This window comes from Varanus komodoensis, unplaced genomic scaffold (assembly GCF_004798865.1).
Source record: "Varanus komodoensis strain SLA01 unplaced genomic scaffold, ASM479886v1 scaffold15, whole genome shotgun sequence".
Lineage (NCBI taxonomy): Eukaryota > Metazoa > Chordata > Lepidosauria > Squamata > Varanidae > Varanus > Varanus komodoensis.
Window position 1 is genome coordinate 25,745,907 of NW_025335440.1, and position 21,878 is coordinate 25,767,784.

At 42.7% G+C, this 21,878-nt stretch overlaps 1 protein-coding gene across 11 annotated transcripts in view; it reads left to right on the forward strand.

Moving 5' to 3' along the window:
- Positions 1-21,878, forward strand: part of TRDMT1 (tRNA aspartic acid methyltransferase 1) — a 33,362-nt gene that overhangs the window by 2,494 nt on the left and 8,990 nt on the right. For 5 of the 11 annotated variants that reach the window (XR_006414178.1, XR_006414174.1, XR_006414172.1 and 2 more), the window contains exons 2-9: positions 7,514-7,623; positions 9,792-9,868; positions 10,561-10,632; positions 12,819-12,884; positions 14,049-14,118; positions 14,934-15,017; positions 16,195-16,556; positions 19,468-19,525. Coding sequence is in view for 2 of the 11 variants with exons in the window: in XM_044424710.1 (XP_044280645.1) it covers positions 7,514-7,623; positions 9,792-9,868; positions 10,561-10,632; positions 12,819-12,884; positions 14,049-14,118; positions 14,934-15,017; positions 16,195-16,556; positions 19,468-19,525 (899 nt within the window). In the remaining 9 variants the exon portion in view is untranslated. Of the gene's footprint in view, positions 1-6,772; positions 6,918-7,513; positions 7,624-9,791; positions 9,869-10,560; positions 10,633-12,818; positions 12,885-14,048; positions 14,119-14,933; positions 15,018-16,194; positions 16,557-17,783; positions 17,923-19,467; positions 19,527-20,814; positions 20,882-21,878 lie in introns of those variants that run through there. The other 6 variants (XR_006414177.1, XM_044424711.1, XR_006414176.1 and 3 more) reach the window with 4 other exon arrangements.

The window sequence follows — 21,878 nt, forward strand, 5'->3', positions numbered from 1 at the left end:
TGTGAACTGAGGCCATAGTGAGTTGGAGCTTTGCAATCAAATCAGCATGGCTGAGTCTGCAATATGTATTGTTGTGCCTAGTAAAAGCAGGAAGGATCCTGACACTTCTTGGCATCTGGTTGACAGGATGCTGGATTCAAGTATACTTTTGGCCTGATCCAGCTGAACTGGATAGTTACTTGCAGTCTACTTTTGCACACACACAGCATCCAACCTGATGGGCACAAGTTGGTGCCATCAAGTTAGCTGGTCAAATGAACTGGAATTATTATATCCGAAGAAGCTGAACTGGAATTATTATATCCAAAGAAGCTAACGTATAACAGTGCTGGGTATAGGTGGTCCAAGACATTTAGTAATGAGTTGGCTACATTTAACTCTGAAATACCAGTCTGTAGTATCAGGAGATGTAATGGGAAGAACACATTCACTTTCAAGGCAATAGTTACCAATCTGCTTATTCTGAATGTGCAGTCTGCATCTTCTCAGTTTGGCAGATGGTTATGGAAAAGGAAATAAAAAATGAACCAGTGGCTATCTCTTTTCCTACCAAAGCTATACCAATTCCCTTTATCCAAATGCAAAGCTACTATTCTACATTGCTATCACTACTCTCAAATCATTAGGGAGATAAAATCGATCATTTTCCATGGGTGATACTTATTTCCAACCATTGTATTGCAGTGAACTGATTCTGGGCATGACAGCCCTGAGAGACTTCTGAGTCAAAATGGATTTATTAGCATAATCACAGAGTATTTTTAAAATCTTTATCAGACATACTTTAGTGTTGTAATATAAAAATAGGAATAGCCTGATGTGTTTAATTTCTTTATTACATTTATATCCCACCTTTCCTCCAAGCAAGTTCCAATCGTAGTTCTTTTCTGTCTCCTGCTCCCATCTTATCTTCACAACAACCCTTTGCATTAGGTCAGGCTGAGAGTCAGTGGCTGGCCCAGGGTCATCCAGTGGCTGACATGAATTTGAACCTGGGGAATCTAAAATCCTCTCTCAAAGCATTCATTCGCTTTACCCATTATTTAAATAGGTTTAAATCTGGGCTGAAAAGTTTTAGAAAAAAAGTGGATTGATTTACATCAAGGTGATTTTAATTACCCACTCCCCCAGCCAATCAAAATATTCTGTTGAAGTTGTTTTTCTCTAACTTTTATATTCTCTGTAAAAAGATGAATACAACATGGTTGTTTTGACAATCTGACTATATCAGTGATTAAATAGGACTATTGTCAATCTGGAGTAAAGCCCTGTAGTCATCTGGAACTCTAGCGACATCACAGAATGCAAAAACAGGCTACTGTGCATTACTGAAACTTCCATTTACATCTTAGGCCCTGGGTAGAGTTGTTGAACAATTGCTGCCATACCCCTGAAAGCTATAATTTGCATTTTCCTCTTTGTGGGCTTGCATCAAATGAACCAGTTACAATAAATCCAAACATTACAACTGAGATCCTTTTGTAATCCTGCTAACTGGAACAGATGCAAAGAACTTGGTCTGTACAAGAGTCTGGCCTTCTTATTTGGTTGGGTAACTCCCAAGGGTTAAATGCCTGGTGAAATTTAAATAACAAATGGCAATGCATTATTTGCATTTGAGTCTCCTGAGAAAAATGTGTGTGGTAGACCTTTAAAAGAGAGCATGTTGACATTTGGATGCCTTGGTGCCAGACATTTTTATACATGTTCCAAATTACATGTATATTACAAAACCATGTATTGGCCTGAGCATTTAATATCTGGGAAGAGTGACATATCTGTGTTTATGCTAATTTGTTAGAGAAAGTTGAAGCTCATGTGTCATTTTATACGTATTATTTAGTCTCCTGTTGATAAGTACCTTTGTTGTTCTTCTAATCATCTGGCTCTGCTTTCTTTATCCCAGAACCAAAACACACACGAGTAAATGTTTTCAGTATTTGCTTTTGGGAGAAATCTGTCCTTGTGGATGCTGTTAAAAAGAGCCTGCTGATGGCAAAGGTATCAACCCATTTAATGATGGGCAAGTCTCATTAAAACTGATGTACCATGAGCTACAGAGAGTTCATTCTGTGATTAGCTGAGCCGGGGCTTGGCCTGGCATGACCTACAGTCACTCTTGCTTTGTGTTCAGGGACAGTGTTTTCGTTTCTCTGCTTCTAGCCTTTTGGTGATCCTTCAGTGCTCCTTAGCAAAGAAGAAAGCTGAGCATATCCAAGGGTTTTCCCAGTGCCCCACTGGTTTTCGGAATGATATGGTGAGGCTTGAAGACATGAACATGTGGCTATGCAGACAGTGTTGGGCTCTCCATTCTTTTGGTTCCATTGAGCATGATCAGTGATTTGGGGATGATGGGAGCTGGAACCCAATGCACCTGGACAGCCACAGCTTCCCCCACTGGTTTCCAAGCATTGTATTCACCCGATATGAACAAAATGTGCCCGTTCACAGTGGTGGAAAACTGTCCATTGATGTGTGGACCTTGCATGGATATTTATACATAGTTTTTCAAAAGGAGAACAGGGGTCATTGTAGTTACTTGCCTAAGTCAAGCAAGTTTTTCCCTCCCTTTGCCCTTCCTTGTGTTCCCTTTAGTGCATGTGTGTTGCGTATTCCTCTCAGATGAAATTGACAGAAGTGCATTGCATGAGTCTAGACAATTTCATAACAAAATTGGAATCGAGTCTGTGATTAAAATGCCCTGACTGACCAGGGCAATCACATTATGATTCTTGCCATGGGAATGTTACTGTAATGGGCTGCTGTGCTTAACAAGGAACAGCATATTAAATGTTTTAAAATATTCATGCCATTTAAAAAAAAATCTGTAGATCAACTTTCATTGTCTTTTTTTTCTCTTTACTTTCAGAAAACTATTTGTTGGTTTGTAAAAGGATAAGAACCTTTCTTCCCTAATTGTGTTTTAAAAGCATATGTTGGAAAATGGCCAGAGAAGAGCTACCAATGTGTATCTGTAGTGAACAATTGGCATTTGGGTTATTCCTAAATTACCTTTAAAAATCAGGACAGGGTAAATAAACACAAGGAAATATTTTTTTCCTTGCAGTATGTCATGGTTTAGCTCAGAGGTTGCAAATGTTGCACCAATTTTAATTTTTTTCATTTTAAAATAGTTTAATATATACATTTGGATTTAGACAAATAACATGATTTTCATACACATTTCTAGCAATTATACATATGCTTCAACAAAAGTAGACCAAATATCCAAATAATTAACCATTTGAAGGTGTCATGTAAATGCCACTCATTCATGTATAAAAAAATTGTAAGATCCTTAATGCATTGCATTGGAGATGAGCTTTTATTCTTCCAATATTATTTTACCATTTTCTTAGCTGTCAAATAGGCTGAATAAGATGCAGCCTAAAATCCATAAACTTGAAAATTAGATGCCAAAGCAGCAATCTATTGATTAGGAATTTGGTGGTGATGCCCATTGCAGATTCTTAAATTCTCAAAGTTCCCCATGGGTCCAAACATTGTGGACTTTCTTTTGTTTATACACTAAGCATGGATCTGCTGAAGCTGCTTTATTAAACCACACTAGGTGTCAGTGCTGACTCACCTGATATGATCTCAGGTGTTTTGGTTATCTCTGTAGGAGAGCAAGGTATACACAGGTGATTAACACAGGTTCAAACTGCTATTACTACCTGTCTAGAAAGTTAAAGAAGACAATAAGATGTGATTATTCTGGAACTGTTGATTGAAGTGGGGATTTTATATCTGATTGCCTAGGAGATTTACAACAAAGGGCAACAGTAAGGCTTACCATGAGACGCTAAAAGAAGTGGGCCTATTCGGCCTTGCGAAAAGATGACTGTGGGTTGGCACAATAACACTCTGCAAGTAGCTTAAAGGCTGTCGCAAAGAAACGCCTTTGTTCTCATTCCAGATTGTAGGACACAGAACTATGAACTTAAGCTACAGTGCTCCAGGTGCAGGCTAGACGCAAGGAAGAATTTCTCGACCATGAGAGCAGTAGGACAGTGGAACCAGCTGCCACACTAGAGTCGTTCAAGAAGCAATTAGACAGTTACCTGATTGGGTTGGTGTAACTGGTGTCCTGCACTAGCAGGGGGTTGGAGTAGATGGTCTTCTTGGCCTCTTCTGACTGGGCTGTTCTGTGAATCTGGATATACAGGATCGCTTCAATTTAAGGTGTGGGCTCCCTTAGCTATCAAATGTAGTTCTTCCTTGATTTTCCTTAGTCAGAGTTGGCACTTTCCCCACTTCAACCTACTCAATTTGTGTATCTTGGACTGTAGTCATCAGGGCTTATAAAAAGGTGATAGTTCTAGATAGGAGCCGTTTCAACATTTATGCAATAAATATGATTATCGTGGTCTTCAGCCTGACATTTATTTATTTATTTATTTATTTAGCTTATATGCCGCCCTCATCGCATAAGCCTCAGGGCGGCTTACAATCATTAAAATCCGGCATATAAATACAAAAAATAAAAAATAAAAAAATTCATAGAATAAATAAAATACATAAAATAGTGGGAACAGCCTGGTCAGTTTAAAAATAACAAATAAACCTTAACAATTAAAATAGTGTTTAAATAAAAAGGTCTTGGCCTGGCGCCGAACAACAAATAACGACATGTGTTTGTGATAGTAATAGTGGATCTGAGCAGTGTTGCATACCTTGGTCCATGGAGCCATTATGTTTGGGCTTTTGGAAAGCTTCAAACAATGGGCCAAGTTTGGCATTTCTGCCACAATCTTGCGGCCTTGGACAGACTGATGGAATGGTGGGTCTTTCATTTTCCTTGTCACAGGGCACACATGAGGCAGTCAGAGCTGAAGACTCCAGGCATAGTGGCAAAGCTTTGGGACCACAGAATTCAGTGGGAATTATTTTCAAGTAAATACAAAAATTCAGATAGGATCAGGCATGCATAACCAGGCTTCTTTCTCATGGCTCTTCTAGTGGACTGTCTCCTCCCTCTCTTCCTTCCAGCAGTCACAAGTGCTGATCATGTGCAGTGCCAGAAATACAGGGCTTTACAGACAGCAAGTAGCTGCTATTGTTAGCAGTGGTCTGTAGTAGCAATATAACCACATTCCCTTCCCCCGTCGCCCAGTTAATTCCATTCTCCCAGCCAACAGTGTTCCATGACCACTGAGCATGCAAAGTCCTCATTGGGCTGCTTTGGGAATTTCTTTCCCCTTTTCAGGGTTTCTTCCACTAAGTGACATGGAAGAAGGGGTGAACAGTTGGCTGATCCAATTTGCAGACCACACTAAAACTGAAGCAGTGGCCACAACTGAGGAGCAGGTACTCCAGATCCAAAAGGATCTGGACAGACTATGGAAGTGGGCAGGAGACAACAGGATGGCGTGCAATGTGGATAGGTGCAAGGTCTTGCACTTGGGGCATAGGAATAGGTGTCATAAATACAGGCTAGGTGACAAGTGGCTGGAGAGCAGCACTTGTGAAAGGGACCTCGGGGTGCTGGTTGACTGCAGGCTAAACATGAGTCAGCAGTGTGATGCGGTGGTCAAAAGGGCTAACGCCACCCTTGGTTGCATAGCCAGGAGTGTGGCTTCTAGATCAAGAGAGGTATTACTACCTCTCTATACGACTTTGGTGTGCCCACAACTGGAGTACTGTGCTCAGTTTTGGGCCCCTCATTACAGAAAGGATATAGCCAGGTTAGAGTCAGTGCAGCGTAGGGCCACAAGGTTGGTGGCCGGTTTGCAGGGGATGGGGTATGAGGCAAGACTGAGGGAACTGGGTCTCTTCAGCCTGGAGAAGAGGAGACTCAGAGGGGATATGTTGGCGACATACAGGTATGTGAGGGGATGTCACATGGAGATGGGTAGAGACCTGTTCTCCCCTGCAGAGGAAGGCAGGACGCGCTCCAACGGAGCAAAGCTCAGGGAGCCAAGGTTCCATTTGGATGCCAGGAAGCACAGTCAGGACCCCGAGGGTGTGGAATGGGCTTCCATGAGAGGCCCCATTGGTGCGGGTGTTCAAGGATAGGCTGGACGTGCACATGGTGGGCATGTCGTGAGCGGAGCTGGATGGTGCTGGAAGTCAGACTAGATGGCCTGGGAGGCCCCTTCTGACTCGCTCTGTTTCTATGTAACTCCTGATTTCTGCAGAATTTGTGATTCCCTAATAATAACTCCTTTGTGTACATGAATGGTGTCATTTGATTAGATAAGCACTGACAAGGCAAGCCTTCACGCTAGGAACACAGGGAATGAAAAGAGGATCACTGTTCAATAATATGGTTTCTGTATGTTTTAATCCTATTGCTCCTATCTAGCAACTAGAGGCAGTAGGTTGCTCCAGATTCCCAGATCTGATGTTGGAAAAGAGCTCGAACCTTGGAGGTGTGGTTCCTTGGGCTCAGATTGCCCTCCCCACCCTTACAGCTGGTTCAGAAATAATTGTGCCAGTGGCCTGTGTGAAGTTGTAAGAGCAACCTGGGAGAAGCAGTAAACGGCATTCTGGGAGGCAGATTGCTGAGGGTCCTGTTTGACTTTGAAGCTATGTAGTCAGATGGCTGGAATCGGCCATCCACCTAACTTGGAGGGAGGAACATGGCAGTGAAGATCACTCTTGCGGTCTTCCAAACTTGGAGGATTATGAGCATCTCCACCACACTGCACCCTAACTTGATTTCTTTTTGACATTCAGTTCCTCAAACTCTAAGGTTAAATGGTAAGAGTTGGCTGCCAGAGTCTCCACAATCTTCCCTGTGCTTATCTATTATCTTTACCCTGTGCAGCTGGACTGGATGTTTGGAATAGAAGCAAATGCAGCCATACTTTGATGAGCTTTCTGTGAACCACCTTTCCAAAAGGTGTGCGCGCACACGTGCATGCATGACTCCACTTGAAGAACAACTTGACTTGACCCCTTGGAGACAACCGGTAAATAGAAATAACATCTGTAGAGATGTGCCTGCTTTCAAGGGAATCAAGGCTGTCATCAAGTAGTTCAGGTTCAGCAATTGTAGCATGCAATGCCATGTTGACCTCGTTGACCTCGAGAGCTCCCCCTCGGGAGGAGGGGCTGTGCTTCCACAGCTGGTTGGAATCATGTGGAAAATGAGTTTACCTGCAACTTTCAGTGGTTACAAATTAAACAGTATGCGGCTGCCTCTCTGTTTCCAGTGATGGTTTTACCAGAATATATGACTGCTGCTTCTATTCGAGATGTAGATTAGCACAATTGAGTATGGACAACCTGATGCTTAACTAAATGATTTAAATATCTACAGAAGGAGAGAAAGTGTACAAGTCTATTTATGTGTTTTCTATATCACCCACCAGTCAAAGCAGTTCACAACAGCACAATAAAAATACAATAAAAATGCACCATGTTAAAAATATTGCATCATTAAAAGTTTACAAAGTTTAAAAGTTTACAAACAAAGGTTTTATTTATATATATATATATATATATATATGAGAAAAACTGATTTTTCTTAAACCGATTCTCACTCTTCTCCCCGTGGACCTTCTAGTGAGTGGGGTACCTGCAAAGGTGGTTGCAGCTGTGGATGTGAATACTGTGGCCAATGGAGTCTACATGCACAACTTCCCTTCCACACCTCTGTGGCCCAAGACGATTGAGGTGAGTAATTCAGGCCATCCAAGGGCTTTTGCCACTGTCTTTTATCCTGGTAAATGTCAACGCAACAGACCATGTTTAGGAAGAAAACATCTACATGTATTTCTGTAACTTTGGGTGGCAAGAAAGAGATTGTGCTGTTGTCACAGCCCTGGTCAATGAGTGAACGATGTGGGATGGCTTTCATGTGACTTGGTTCTGACTTTGGCTTGGTTGCTAAGAAAGGTTACCTCAGGGCCAGGCAGAAAGCAGGCTTTCAGATGGTTTGGACTTCACTTCCCAGCATTCTGAATTATTGGTCATGCCGTCAGGGACACTTCTGGGATTTAGAGTCGAAAACAAAGTTGAAAACAGCCTTCTTCCCTCTTGAATTATGATAAGGAAGCTCATTTAAGAAAATGTGCTTCTGTTCCCTCAGCAGTCTCCTAAACCCCAACCCACCACAAGCCTTCATTGAGTGGGCACATAGGTGGCTGTAAGTTAGAAGAGATAATACGAAAATTGCCATCTGGGAATCCAGGCCTTTATCTTTTCAACAAACGGCTCTCAAAACCCAGAAGAGTTTGTAAAGCACCTTGAGATGTGCCCTCTGTGGTGGGTGGGGTACAATAAGTGGATGTTGCTGTAGAAGACATGCATGGCATGCAATTGACCCCAGCATTTTCCACTCACCTTTTACATTGAAAAGGTTAAAGCAGGTCTGCCATCTTCAACATGGTACCCTGAGATATTTTAGCCTGCAGCTTCCAGAATTTTAGACCATTGGTCCATGCATGTTAGATATGATGGGAGCTGAAGTTCAGAACGTCTGGATAGGTGTAATTGGACAGGTCTCCCCCTGGGGACCTACCAGTGAGAAGGCACGACTCTGGAACAGGTAAAATGGACTGTTGGCATAAGGAAGAATTTTATTCTTGGGTAGGTAAGGGATCAAAAATGCTTGTCTGCAACTGTTTTCCTTTGAAGAAGAGAGCTAGATAATTAGCATGGCTGCTTCATTGTCAGGCAAGCCCAACAGCCTAAACTGTAAGGACTAGGAGTCATCTTCAATCAGATCAAAAGTCCATCTGGTTCTGCTTTCTTTTCCAACCAGCTGCTCACAAGCAGAACATGAGTGTAGCAGCAGCTTTCCATCTGTGTTTCCCTGCAACTGGCATTCTGAAGCGTACTGCTTCAGAGGCTGGATGTAGTATAGAGTCATCAGGTCTGGCAGCCATAGATAGCTGCCTCCTCCCTGAATCTGTCCAATCCCCTTCAAATTTTTACATCCAAACTGGTGGCCATCACTTCCCCTTGGGAATGGATGTTCCATGGCTTCACCTTACTCGCAGTCTCCAGAAATAGCATTTAATTGCATCCATCAACTTAAGCTTTCAATCTGTTAAGTGATTTCGAAATGCTATTTTCTATTAAAGTACTCCTTTTGCTGGCCTTGCCTTGCCATTCTCACTTGAAGGATTTTGGAGCTGCTACCGCTGCTCTGTTAAAATGATTAGCACATGAAACTTCAGTCTGGGCACATTCCTGCTGACATCACTGTGATGGGTGGCCCCTTGACAAGACTTAACCCTCAGTACAAATCTGCAAACATGTGATGTGTGTATTAGGGAATGACTGTTCTCATGACAAACATGTGGAATTAGCAGAGCTTCCCTTTTTAGACTCATGTGATACATTCGTGGAGTGCAACCCCCACCTCCATTCATAGTTCAGGACAAAGATTATTTCTTTAATGTATATTTTATCTAACTATTTACACAAAGTCTTCCAGAGCCCATGTGCACAGCCCTCCCCCACTGCAGAACAGAACAAGACAGTCTCTGTTTGCAGGCTTGAATTTAAAAGACCTGGCACAAAAGAAAAAAGGGTGGGGAGGGATGAGAAAAGAAGCAAGCTTAATTGCCGGTTCTTAAAGTTAAATAGCTCTTATAATGAACAGATAGAAAGGAAATGGTTTAGGAGGAGGAGAAGTCCAGTTCTGGCTGGCATTTCATCAGAACTGATGGAGTTGACCCACTACCCTTCGCCCCTGCTGCAGCCTGTTGGAATGGGAGGCAAGGGAGGAACTGCCCTGCTTCTCGTCTCCCTCCACTGCAGTTGGATGGAATGTCTGCAGCATAACAACATCCTGTTCGTATTGAATGATGCATCATTTAATCTTCTTTGTTCAGGGAATTTCACTGAAGGATTTCAACAGTCTGTCTTTTGATATGATCTTGATGAGCCCTCCTTGTCAACCCTTTACAAGGTATGCACTTCAAATGTCCCACTTCTGTTTAAAAGCTGAGAAAAATGTTGCTTGATGGATATTTACCCCTGATGGCTTTTTAGCAAACAAAGCAATGTATAAACATTATTAACAACAGTATATATTTCTGACTTTAAAAAATAAATTGAGAAAAGGTACAGTTTGTTTTCTATTTGTTAGAGTCTTTAAGAGTCCAGTCTTGCAGCTTATAGGCTAATTCGGAATTCCAGTGTGGGTGTTCTGAAGGGGCAACACGAGGAAGAGACAGGCAGTGCCAGCATGCGCAATATGGCTCAGCTTTGAGCTGAACGTTTAGATAGCCAAGTGGGCCAGGCAAGTATTTTGCATGGTAGTGCAGGAGTGTGGAGGGCAATTTTTGTCTCCACACTTCTCCCACCAAGCATAAATTCAGAGGATTACAGAGCAGTTTCATTGGATTGAACCTAAAAATAATACAAAGCGTAATAACATTTAATAAAATTTAATTGCTAAAATAATAAATAGGAGGGAAAGCTGGAGATAGGAACCAATCTCAGCACAGCTAATTTACCAGGTGACATCTGCTGATCACCTGTCAGACAGCAGAATTTAAGATTTTTGTGAAAGAGAATCTTTTTCCTGGGCCAGAAATAATAAATTATAAATGTTAGATGTGTTTGCTTAACATTTTAATTCTGTTCCTCTCTTTGCAGAATTGGCCGACAGGGTGATATTTCTGACCCCAGGACACGGAGTTTTCTCTACATTCTTGATATTCTTCCAAAGTAATTGAACAGAAATACTAATCACTGGTATAACTGCACACCCTGTATGGATTACTCTGTTGATAGACAGAAACTCCAAAAGCAGAGCTCTCTGTCTTGCCTCTATCCTTCTGGCAAGAGTCAGGCAAAGCAGCAGGAGGGAAGAGGCAAGTTTGCCTCCCATTATTCTTTAAAGATAAAATTCAAAACTAGCTAGAATGGCTGGCCTTCATTGCTGTGGGCAGGGAGAGAGCTGGAGAGGCCATAGGATCCTGGGTGTCCTAGCCTCCCCTTTCTATGCCCAGTGGAATGCCCACATTTGATCTCTCTGGGGTCTTCCAAGGTCGCCAATGTGACCTTGAAGGAACAGCCACTCTGGCACTTCCTGGAGTAGCTCTGAGCAGGAGGGCAAATGGGAAGAGGGTTGAATTCCTGCTTCCAAAGTTGTAAGAGTGCCTATGGCCTCCAGATGGGGAATCCCCTCTCCCAGGGCCCCCAGGATTTTTCTTTCTGTTAACTACATAAAATACTCCTGGGTGGGCTTTGTGTGTGTGTGTTTTTTAAAAGACATACCTCAGTTTTGTTTCTGTACTTGAAGATGCTTCCCCAGTGCCTACAGCTGAGATGGCATCTCCAGTCAGGTGGAGTCTTGATTACTTTTGGGTAACAAAGTGCTGTGCCCATCAGGGCCCATAACCCCAAGCTTGCTGCTCTGAAAGGGGATATTTTTATGTGTACCGGGCAATGGATTCTCCTTTCTGTGACCTAAAAGAAAACTCCAAAGGCTGCCTTTTCTGCTGTCCCTTTCTTAGTCTTCCTCCTCCTTATAAGCAGTAAAGTAAGAATTGAATCTGGCCCAAGATACACATGTTGAGAATTAAAATCTGGCTTCCCTCTTAGCTACTTGGGTTGTAAAATGCTTAGCATGGGATGGGGAGCCCGTGTCCCCTTCAGAGGTTAATAGACTCAGCTAGCTATGGTCCATTTGGAGGGCCAGAGGTTCCTCACCCTTGGCTTAGCAGAACCTTGGGCCTAAAACTAAAAATGTAGCAGAGCTGCCTGTGAAATGATGGTACTTAGCCAAAACAAGGCTATTAAATAGAGCTGCTGAAACCCTCAAAGAAGCAGCCTACATGTGTACCAGCATTTTACATAGATAGATAAATGGAATATTGATGGTTGTCACAGATCTTCCTTCCTTTTTCTTTGAGCATAACTACTCCACATATTCACCATAGAGGGCCATTTTGGCCCACAATATTTATAAAGCAAAGAGGAGAGAGTGCGGTTGGAATGATACATCCTCCATCACCCTGCAGGCAAGGAAAGAATACCTAAAAACATTGAAATGAGATGCTCCAGGCTATGTATAGAGCCTTGACTAAGAAAACAAAGAAAGAAAACCTGACCACAGTTGGATTAGAACCTTGTGCCAACATTTCCATTCATATCAGATGCCTCCAGGATCCATACTCTATTGCTTCATTATTAAATGGATAGTATGCAGAGCCCTTAAAGTGATCCTTATCATGTTAAGTCCCATGAATTCCAATGGCTCTTAATTCCAAGTAATTGCTCATATGATTAACACCTTTGCTAATGTCAAAAATATCTGGTTTTGCTTTGCTTTTTTTTCTTTTACTAAACCATGTCTTTGAAAGGCTTAAAAAAATCCCTTTGTTTCACGCTTGTACACATGGATTGAGAAAAGAACTTGCTTCTGTGCTTGTAGCATTTTTTGCCATCCATGTGTTAAGACGCATCACTTTAGATCCTGCCTATTTCATTCTATACCATTCTATGTGATAAAGGACATTTATGTTACTTCCAAATTGCAAGAGAGGATTGTTTGAGGCCCTGCAAAATGAGCCATTTCTTCCATCTCACGCAGCTTTGCAGAGAGTCTAGTTAAGGTGGTGGGTGGTGTTGACCTTATCTGGAAATGCCAAGGCACACTCAGTAATCTTTCCAGGCTGTGTGTCTGCCTCAAATTCAGAGAATCCTGTGCTGCTGAGATAGGGCTCATGTGCTCTGCTGTTTTGGTCTCCTACCATTCAGGAGACAATTTCAGCTGAAAGTTTTCTTATTTTTAAAAGGATGGGAAAGACATGCCGAGAGGAGTGATGCAAAAAGTGACGTAGCCTGCCAATTATTTTGTTTCCAGAATGTTTGCTCAATACCTGTATTTTCAACACATTGTTTTGCAGGCTTGCCAGGCTACCCAAATATTTGCTTTTAGAAAATGTCAAAGGCTTCGAAACGTCTTCTGCCAGGTATGATGTAATTCTGGGCACTCTGGTGTGGTGTCTGTTCGCACAACTGTGTCTGTGGACTTCTCTTGGCACCCCTCTCTGCCACACACCCTTTCCCTCCTCTCCAACTCCTCACACGTCCCTCTGCCCCAGCCCTCCTGGTTTTTGTATTCTTTTATCTGAGTTTTATATTACTATTTTGTAAAAAAAAAAGGGGGGGGAGGCTGGGGCGCTGCAAAGCCAAGTGCTGGTCTCCAGTGGAATATTCATTTCCAAGAATACCTCTGCCTCCACATGAGCCTCATATTCCATATAATTCAGGAAAAATGCTTCTATGCAATACAGACTTCTTTGTGTGAGGCACTAGACAGAAAAAACAAGCACAGCACCCTTGGCCACCTTGCAGCAATCAGGTAGCTTCCAAAAACACACAAAAGTGCAAAAGGAATATAAAATGTCCTGAGAATGAGGCAGAACCAGTGAAAACCTCTTTCACAGAAGAGGAAATCTTTCTGAAAGGAGAGGATAGATTTGGGCACAGAAGGAGCTATGCTTTCCCGGTGCTTGATTTAACTCTGTCCCCATCACAGCCACACTGTGGTGCTTACAAAATGGGACCGGGCTGTTTGCACCTGAAGTGGCAACGGCAGCGCTGAGAACCCTTATGAAAAAGAAAGAAATGGTGCTACAAACCTTGCCAGAGTGAGCCCTGCCTGTGAAACCACTGGGAATTTCTCCTCCACATGAGAGAATTGGCAATCACGATTTCTCTGTGCAGAGAGGGTGAAGAATTTTAGAGGCCCTTTGGGCCAGCTGTGAATTGCCATTCTTAGAGGACATGCTGCTTCAGGAATGAGCATTTCTAAGGAAGGGCAAAAGGGCCTTGCATGGAAAATACAGGGCTGAGTCCTGCTTGTGAATGTGGCGAAGGTGTTTCAGGAAGCCATCCATCCACTGTCTCCTTTTCTCAACAAATCTAACCTCAGATGAGTCAGTATAACAAAAATGGAAGGCCAGATCTGGATTTAGCCATACTTAGAGAATTCAGATTTACATCAATGGGACTTAACTTAGCCATGATTAATTTCAATAGGTGTGTGATTAAGTCCAGGTCCAGCACTTGGGGCTGCTTCAGGCATTCCCTGATTACAGTGAAACTCATGGTATCTGTCTTTTTATTGCCAGAGATGAATTCATACAAACACTGGAAAAGTGCGGATTCACATACCAAGAATTTCTCTTGTCTCCAACCTGTGTGAGTAATGGCATTGTTAAAACCATTTCTAACTAAGAAGCTGCATCGTGCTTTCATCTGTGTTTCAGAGAGGGACGCTGGCTTGTCTTCTAGACTTGCTTCCTGCACCAAAGCTAGTCTGATCACATTTTGCTTCTAATTTGGTTTAGCCAAACTAGGACTTTAGCCTTTCTTCTCCTAGAGATGTATATCCTAGCATAAACCTTGGTGGGGAGAGAGGTGAAAAGGAGAAATGTCTAAGTTTTATTACATGTGAAGAAAGGAGGCTGGGAACCAGAGCAGGCAGGTACTTGTTTGTCCTGCCCCCTGCTTCAGCATTACATTCAAAGCTGACCACCATTGAATGAAACTTTGTGCCAAAATCTTGTTTTTCTTTGCTTATTGTTAAATGGATGGCTCAACCAGTGTGTCATTTCCCCATCCTCCCTGCACCACCTCTACTTAAAAACTTGGAATTTTATGCTGAGAATTCTGGCTGATCCCTCACTTGTTTAAATTTGTAGTGGGAGCCTGTTAAAGTGGTTTGTAAAGCAGAGTTTCCCTGTCTCCAGCCTCCTTTGAACATGTCCACTTTCAGACTTGGTTTGGAATACAGATCAGTTGCACAGGAATACCTTTCTGTGTATAGTAAGAGGGCCTTCTCCAACCTGGTGCCCCCCAGTAACCATGCTGGCTGGGAATGATGGGAGTTGCAGTCCAGCACATCTGGAAGGTGCCAGGTCAGGGTAAATTGTGAGAAAGCCCAGCATTTTGATCAGTTGACTGTTGCTATCTGTCCAGCACCTCTGGGTTACACTTTGGATTTTTGGTTGCAGCTTGGCATTCCCAACTCAAGACTGAGGTACTTTCTGATCGCAAGACGTCATTCAGAGCCCTTCACTTTTCAAGTTCCTGGTCAGGTGAGGCTGCCTAGGCAGTATTAGTTGGGGTACCTTACTAGTTATCGTGCCTGACTCATCGGGTTTGAATGTAGGTCGGGGCTAGAAGAAATAAGTTCCAAAGTTTATGCTGTTTGGGTGATGCTGGGATGTTGAGGATTCCAGAAAGACCTTGAGTATCTGTAGCATGTGACCCAGTCAGTGGGAGACTGAAACCAAACTAGTCTCATAGATGCAAAATGGTGTGTGCTGAAGACTTTGGCCCATGTGGAATGTTCTTCAAGATGTATCGGGTGTAAGATGTCATGGTTGCATTCCTGTGTCATGATAAAACATAGTTTGCCACAGGAAAGGGTCACTTCAGGGCATCCAGGATGTACTCTCCCTCAACCCTAACCTGTACTTATAAATGAACTGCCATGCAGCCTATTATTTATTTTTTAATTACTGCAGAAAATCGGCATCACCAGAGAGAGAGAGAGAGAGAGAGAGAGAGGGAGGGAGGGAGGAAGTGAAAGGGGAGCGAAGGAGGCCTCTAAAGCAGACTTTCCTGCCTCACCCATCCAGAAGGGAAATCTCTCCAGCATTTCCTTGCTGCAAAGAGGAGGCCTTGGTGACTTGGGGCGGGGCTGTAAAGATATTTGTAGCTTTTTCCACTTTCATGGGGGTCCTGCACCCGTAATCCTGCTGACAAAACGTGACCCAACTTATATACAAATTTGACTTAAAGTTGAACTTCCATCTTCTCAGGAATGGAGCTTGTTCATAACCTGGGGACTGCTTTCTGGTTTTACTTTCTAATCCCTCCACACAACAAATCCTTTGCTTACAACAATCTTCTCCAACATGCAGTCCACCAAATAGGTTGCAGAACAGCCTTCATCATTCTTGCTGGGTGGGGGTGTCAAGCATTGTAGTCCTAAACATCAGGTTGGGAAAAGCTAACTTAGAAAACAATATTTATTGACTCTAAAATGTATGTTTCTGTTAATTAGAAAGCATGGACTAGGCTCTCCTTCAAATATGCATATATAGATCATGCATGCCCGCACACAGTTATTTTTGCTGCAAAAGTTCATGCAATATTCACATGGAGCAGCTGTACACAATATTCAAAGAACTAGCAGTTTCCTTCAAATCACTGAGTACACAAAGTTCTTTGAGCATTTATTTGCATGTTGCTGTTGTTGAATGTTAGGTATTAACGGAATTCCCAAGCTTGAATCCAGTGGGCCCGAAGATGTCAAAAGGCGCTACTGGCTTTGCAGGAGATGTCTCCCTGACGTCCACTGAAGAGGCTGCCTCTGTCCCTGATGGGAATGGCAAAACATGCCCACAAAAGAGTAGCTTCCTTTTTAAGCTTGAAACAGTGGAAGAACTGGAAAAGAAGCAGCAATCGGATAATGATCTCTCTCTGCAAAGGCTTCAGTCCTTCCTCCAGGATGAAGGTGATGAAGGACTCAGTCAGTACTTCCTTCCACAAAAGTCCTTGCTGCGTTATGCCTTCCTTCTAGACATTGTTACACCAACTGGCAGAAGATCAACATGCTTCACAAAAGGGTAAGCCTCTGTGAAAAAAGTGAATATTCTCTACACATCAGATTACAAGCTTTCCTTTGTAGTTTTCATTCAAAGAAAGAGTTAGTCAAGTATCTGGAACACGCTCCTTATAACATCCGTCCTCCCATTCTAATAAAGTACTAGCCTGCAAGAACACCCAGCCCAAAACGACACTCACAGGGGAGAATGCCACATATTGAATGGCTTCCAAAGAACCGTAACTATCCCTTGTAAAAGCAAAACCAAAATATGGATCATTGGCACACTCATTTGCTTATGCATTTCATATAGTTTCTTCAAGGATTGTGTAAAGATATGCATCTAGTCCTTATTAAACAGGGCAGCCTTTAGGGCAGTTGGTCAAGGTCCCACTCAGAGAATGGATGGCCTGCAGAAGCAGCAGTCTGACTTAGCACACTTTGAAGAAAGTAAAGTAATACACACAGCCAGCCTTAATACCATTAAATCTAAGTCAAAAATCACCCAGCTGCACCTGAACTGCCACTTGTCAAAGCCCTCCAAAGGTAGCCATTAAAAGCATAATGAAGTTGAGCGTAGTTGTGTAGTTTCTATGCTTGCATATTGAGATGTTTCTAAATCACAGCTTGCTGGAGATGGTGGCTGGGAATGTTCTCTGCCCTATATGTTCTGTGCCAGCAGTGGGAAACATTTTTAATAATGTTAGTAACATAAATAACACATTTATTTAAATGTCCATATCACCCAAGAACTGAAGCTTTATGAACATTTCACAACAATTCACAAAATTACAAACCACAAAAACAGAAGATAAAATGCAACCCAAAATTTCAGTACGCAATATTTCAAACCATTAAAACAGCTTAAAACAATTTTAATAACAAGGTTTTTGTGTTACTAAATGTGTCAAAAAGACAGTTGACATAAATTTTCCGTGTGCCATTAAATGCCTGGGAGTGGAGGATGTTCTTAATCTGGCACCAAAAAATGATAGCATTAGCAGTGGAGAGACCATTCCAAAATCGGGGACCATCACTGAGAAGGTCTGCTCCCCTTGCTGCTTTGTACCCACAGAGCTTTCCTCAGAAGTGGTCCTTGGAGGAGGGCCTCAGCCTTGCTGCCAGATTTTGCACAAGTTGCATCTTTTGAATAGTCTTCAGTGGCGGCCCCAGGTAGAGGGCATTGCAGTAATCTTAACTTGGAGATTACCTATACATGCATTACTGAAACCCGGTTATCTCTGTCTAGATAGGGGTGTAGCTGGACCACCAGATGGCAGAAAGCACTCCTTCCTGCTGAGGCAACTTGAGCCACAAGTGGTGGAGACGGGTCCAGAAGGACCAACAAGCAATCTCCCTCAAGAGAAGGGCAGCCCTGTTCAGAACAGGTTTAGTACCCTCCGCCTGGTCGGAAGAATCCTTGGGGGAAGAATCCTTTGGAATTGTGTCTTCATCTCTGTGCTTACAGCATGGCCCTCCAGATAGGTGTATTCCCCGACTAGAGTGGAGCGACTTTTCAGATGGGCTCCCCTGCGCTGTGTGAGGGAGAGAGGTGTGTGCCGCGTGGCTTGCCCTGAACGGACCTGCTGCCTTTCAGGGCCATCCTATCATCAGTATTGATGTACGACTCCGCTGGCAGCCCCGTCTACTTCTGTGCACAGGATGGCAGAAGGGGCGGCATCTTGTCCTTTGCCTTGGGCAGCAAATGTCTCGGGTGACCCTAGTGCTCTCAGAGCATTTTGTTCTCCCTGGTTGGACAGGGAGCAAGCTGGGCTGTGTGCAGTTCGGTCATGGACCACATGTATCCCACGGCTTCTGAGCCTTGCACTTCGGTTCTGGAGCAGGAACGTTTGTCTTGGTCTCACCGGTTTGCCTTCTGGGCAGTGAGTCGGCCAAGTTGCACATGCCTAAATCCGGATCCATCTCCTCGTCTCCGATCTTGCAGTCTGTGTTGTCAGCCTTCCATCGTCAGGCAAAAGTCAGTTTGTAACTCTAAGTAGCCCTGACCAAACAGTATGCTAGCAGCTCCTTCTATAGAAAGTTTTCCCAGCCCAACACAAATGTCAACTTTTCTCTCTTTCCTGCCTCCTAAATGTTTACCCTTTTCATGCTTTTCCTGAGTATAAAATGCCCTTTCTCAGACTCGCTCTCTGTTCAGCCTTTCCTTGCACTATAGTTATCAAACAGGCAGTCCTATTTCTCAGGTCCTGGTCTGCCTATAATTTACATGAAATGACAGTTTGCAAGAGACTGCTGAGAAAACATGTTTATGCAGAAAACCACATTGGCTCCAGAAGAGGGATCCCATCATTTTTAAAACACTGGACTCTTTACCATTCACTGTAGGCAGTTTTGTGCTTTTGAAATCAACATGCTTGGCACGCATCGAACGTATTGATTAAGAACAACATCTGCTTTGAATCCGCTGCTTTGGGTCTTTTGACATAAAACTGTGTGTCCTTTGCTGATACTTCTTTCTGAAATACCCTTGTGCCTAAATTTGTGAAGCGGCCCCTCTCGTTGCACATGTAATGGGAAATGCACTTTGGACATCTGTAAGCTTGCTAACACATTGAAGAATGTGAGAATCGCTCATGCACTCAAAAGAATGATATCACATGCCTGGTTGCTTGCAGAATAGTTGGTCTGAAAAGGAGGAAGTGGTAACACCAAACCGGTGGAAAACTCCTGGCCACATGTGTAGGTCATTGCAACAAGAGAATCACCCATTTGGATTGGCTGCATAGCAAGGCCTTTTATTTTTGGTCACACTGGCTAATCATGTAGCCCTTGGATCACTTGCATTAAATAAGAAGCACTTTTCCAGATACATTTATTAGTTCATGTGTGAGTGCTGTCCTTTTAACCTCTGCTCTAATGGATATGGGAATTCTCACAGGAATCTTAATGTATCACTCTTAATTGATTTTAAGGTATGGGCACTATATAGAAGGAACTGGCTCAGTGTTGCAGATGGCAGAAGATGTTCAGGTACAGGAGCCTTATGTATAATTTTCTTGTTTGTTATTGCAGTATATTTTCTGTGGGTTAGTAGAATGTATAAAGACCGGTGTTCTTTCCAGCAGTAAAGCAGCCTCTCCAAAAATGGATTGCCTAAATACTTGCAATCAAGTCCTGCCGTGTGAATATTTTCCAAAGTAGTCACATGTACTTTAAACAAGCAGACCTACAAGGCATTGGCAGAATTGATGCAGGACCTGTACCTGGACCGCTTGTGAAGGAAAGCAGGCCGACATTCTCTCAGCTGACCCCACAAAGGGGGATGTCAGATATCTGGAAAATTATTTCCCTTACAACAGTGTCAGATGTTTGGATTACAAAGCACTTGTGTGAGCGTGCACACACACACACACACTAATCAAAACGGGAAAGGAAAAAGAGCTACACGTGCGTTTTAATATCCATGCTTGAGTGGGAAGTAAGCAAGTGTTCTGCCTTCCATTCACTCCTCATGTCCGCTGTCTCAAAACAAACCCAGATTTAGTCCCTAAGAATCCTAGTGGTCCAGCTTTACACACACTTCATGCTCACAGCTCCTGACTAGGCTAGTTGGGGTTTTATGGAAAGCGGATGGGAGGATCTTTATTTTGTTTGTTTGTTTTTATTTACTAAAAGCTTTGTATGTCGTTCTATTATACAAGATCTCAGGACAGCTTACAATATTTAATAAGACAAAACAACAATTGCGATAAATAATAAAACAACAAAATAAATCGCAAAACAAACAGAGTGACTAAATTTGAAAATTATTAAATTTTAAAATACTGTTTAAATAGGTTTTGGCCTGGCACTGAAAAGAGTATAAACTTGGCACCAGGTGTACCTCCCTGGGGAGTACATTCCAGAGTCTGGGCGCCACAGCAGAGAAGGCCCTACTCCAAGTTGATGACCTTTTTTTACCTCTTTTAGAGAGGGTTCCTGGAGTAGGGCTTCTCCCATAGATCTTAAGGGAGAAGGAGGCAGTGTGCTTGCTCACTCCCACTTGTTGATAGCAAATCAGGGGTTAGTTCACACACAGTTTGAAAAAACAGCCAGTCTTCCTGAGATATAAGACTATATATTTGCCTGTTCTTTACGAGAAGTGATTAAATTACTGGGAATCCCTCCTGCCCCATGGTTAAATTTCCGCTAAAATATCAGTTAGAAATTTCACAGATGGGTGTTTTCAGAATAGGTTGGATACAGACCAACTCATCCTTAGAGTAGATTTACAGAAATAAATGGGTCATGACTAACTTGGGTCTCATTTATTTCTGCAGGACAAGTATAAATATGACTAAGCTTGACCCTTAGAGTCTCTGACAAAATGTCTGACAACAGTTGAACGTGAGCCATATTTCCTTGCAATTTCCAGATTCTTCTGCAATTTTTTCAGGTCCCAGTCATTGAATTATATAAGAATATCACCTTCTCTGGGATTAGACTGTTTGCACTGGGGTGGAAGGGATTGTCTAACAGAGTTTGCAGATGAAAATTTGAACATGTATCTAATCAAGACTTCAATAAACACAAAAGCCTGTTTCTAGCCTTGAGGTTTACACATCAGCAGCTATGAGCCACACTTTTAAATTTCCCAGAATGCCATGGAATACCCCATCTAGCATGGCTTTGGGAAATTTAATATGGGGGCTGCCTAGCTCTAATGGGAATAACACTCCTGACAGGTAACCCTGCTCTCAGGGGCACCAGGAAAGCAGACCACCCTAAGTGCAGAGTCCTCTTATAAAGCCATTCTTTTTATTCTCTTAAGGACACTTTATAACATTCTTTGCAGCCTCATTTCTAGTCCTTCCCCAACTCTTTCTAAAGGATAATCTTGCATCAATCAATTAACCTTGGTTATGCCTGTTAATCACAGCTAATTTTATAACTGCTTCATTTAATCAGGAGTAAATTTCTTGTATCTGACAAGGCAGTGGTTGATGTCTCATGCAGAATTAAGAATGTTAGCATACAGTCCTATATATGTCAAGGCAGGAAAATTCCTGCAACTGCCCAGTGTTTTACATGGCTGTTAGGGTGAACTGGGAGCAATAGGGCCTTTGTCTGACCAATGCATGTTTGTTCTCTTAGCCGCAGTTTGGAGATATTCCTCAAGGGCATCACTAGTGACGTTACCTAAATTTGCACGCTGGAGAACTAGTGTTAATATCTTGTCATGCACTGGCGATGCTTCCCTGGAAGGCTGAACGGGCCAATTCCCTTCCAAAATTTTGTATTCTGTGCCGTATCTCCGGCCTGAATTCTTTATCTTGGCACTAGGCCAAGTGTGTGGGTGTGTTCCTTCAGGAGATTGATTTTCATATCAAAATGTGTGTGTTTT